The following is a 1,235-nucleotide window of genomic DNA, read 5'->3' as shown; positions in this document are numbered from 1 at the left end:
TTTTAAATTTTTTGTAGAGATAGGGTCTGCCTATGTTGCCCAGGCTGGTCTGGAACTCCTGGCCTCAGGTGATCCTCCTTCCCAAAGTGCTGGGATTATAGGTGTGAGTCACAGGTTGGCCTATAAATTGGTTTTATAAGTAAAATATCAAGGGTAGACATGGTTTCTTCCCTACAAAAAGTAAAATTGACTCTGTTTTTTTCATCATCTATTTTCATTTGGTTGTCAAGCTTTATCTTTAAGGCATATTACTTTGAAGCTAGGACCTGGGTTGCAAGCATACTGTTATGAATTTCCTTAATGATAAGCAGAAGTACCAGAAGACCCCGTCCTGTGTCAGACAAGCTCTTCAAATGAGTGACAGTAAAACAACAACAAAAAAACAACACTGAAGATTACACCTCCAGGTTATTCACAAGAATGGAGCGAAAGCCCAAAGCCAGGTCTCTGGCTGTAAGTGACACCTACCCTGTGTTGCACTCTCAGGGACACAGCATAGCCTGCATTACGAAAGAGGTCTACAGCATCCTGGTGCAGCAGGTTCTTTAGGTCTTGGCCATTTACCTAACAAAACAGCAAGAAAGAATAGTAAGAATGGCATAATTCAACCATTTATTTTCATGAGTCCAAATTTTTAAAAGCAAACTCTTTCAGAGCAAATTCCAAGGGTGAGGAGCATGGGCAAAGTCACTCAGAACTTTTTTCATTTTCAAAGCCATGTCTTCCTAGAAGTGACATTCCACAGGCCATCTGAAAAGAACCTAGGTAAAAATAAAACAAAATGTGGTCTCTCCTTTCTCTTACCTCCTATGCCTGTCTCATTTTGACACTTGGGATTCTGTTACTATATTTGTATGTCTTCCATGAGCATTATTAGCTTGCTTCCCTACAGCTAACATGATCTTCCAGGTCCTATAAGTTAGGAACCCCATTTTATAAGTGATAAAACTGAAGTATAGAGAGGCTGTGCAACTTGTCCAGAGGCACATAGAATGGAAGTAGCAAAGCCAGAATTCAAACTTAAGCAGCTTGGCCCCAAAGCCTTCACTTTAAAACATTAACCTATACAAATTTACGTTGTAAGCAACGATTTTATTTCAGCCACATATCATTATCTATCACATTTATGCTGTAAATTATTGGCAGTTTTGTTATTTTTTTTTTTTTTTTGAGGCAGAGTCTCGCTTTTTGTTGCCCGGGCTAGAGTGAGTGCCGTGGCGTCAGCCTAGCTCACA

General features: G+C 39.8%; 1 protein-coding gene across 1 annotated transcript in view; it reads right to left on the bottom strand.

Moving 5' to 3' along the window:
* Positions 1–564, bottom strand: part of SYNJ2BP (synaptojanin 2 binding protein) — a gene marked incomplete at its 5' end in the record, with an annotated part of 3,298 nt that extends 2,734 nt beyond the window's left edge. Inside the window, one exon of the mRNA XM_012665309.1 lies at positions 469–564. Coding sequence (XP_012520763.1) covers positions 469–564 — 96 coding nt within the window. The remainder of the gene's footprint in view (positions 1–468) is intronic.
* Between the last annotated feature and the right edge of the window lie 671 nt (positions 565–1,235).

Source organism: Propithecus coquereli, unplaced genomic scaffold (genome assembly GCF_000956105.1).
Source record: "Propithecus coquereli isolate 6110/MARCELLA unplaced genomic scaffold, Pcoq_1.0 Scaffold9932, whole genome shotgun sequence".
NCBI classification, from domain to species: domain Eukaryota; kingdom Metazoa; phylum Chordata; class Mammalia; order Primates; family Indriidae; genus Propithecus; species Propithecus coquereli.
Note: the sequence above shows the minus strand (reverse complement) of the source record. Positions and strands in the feature narration are given on the sequence as shown.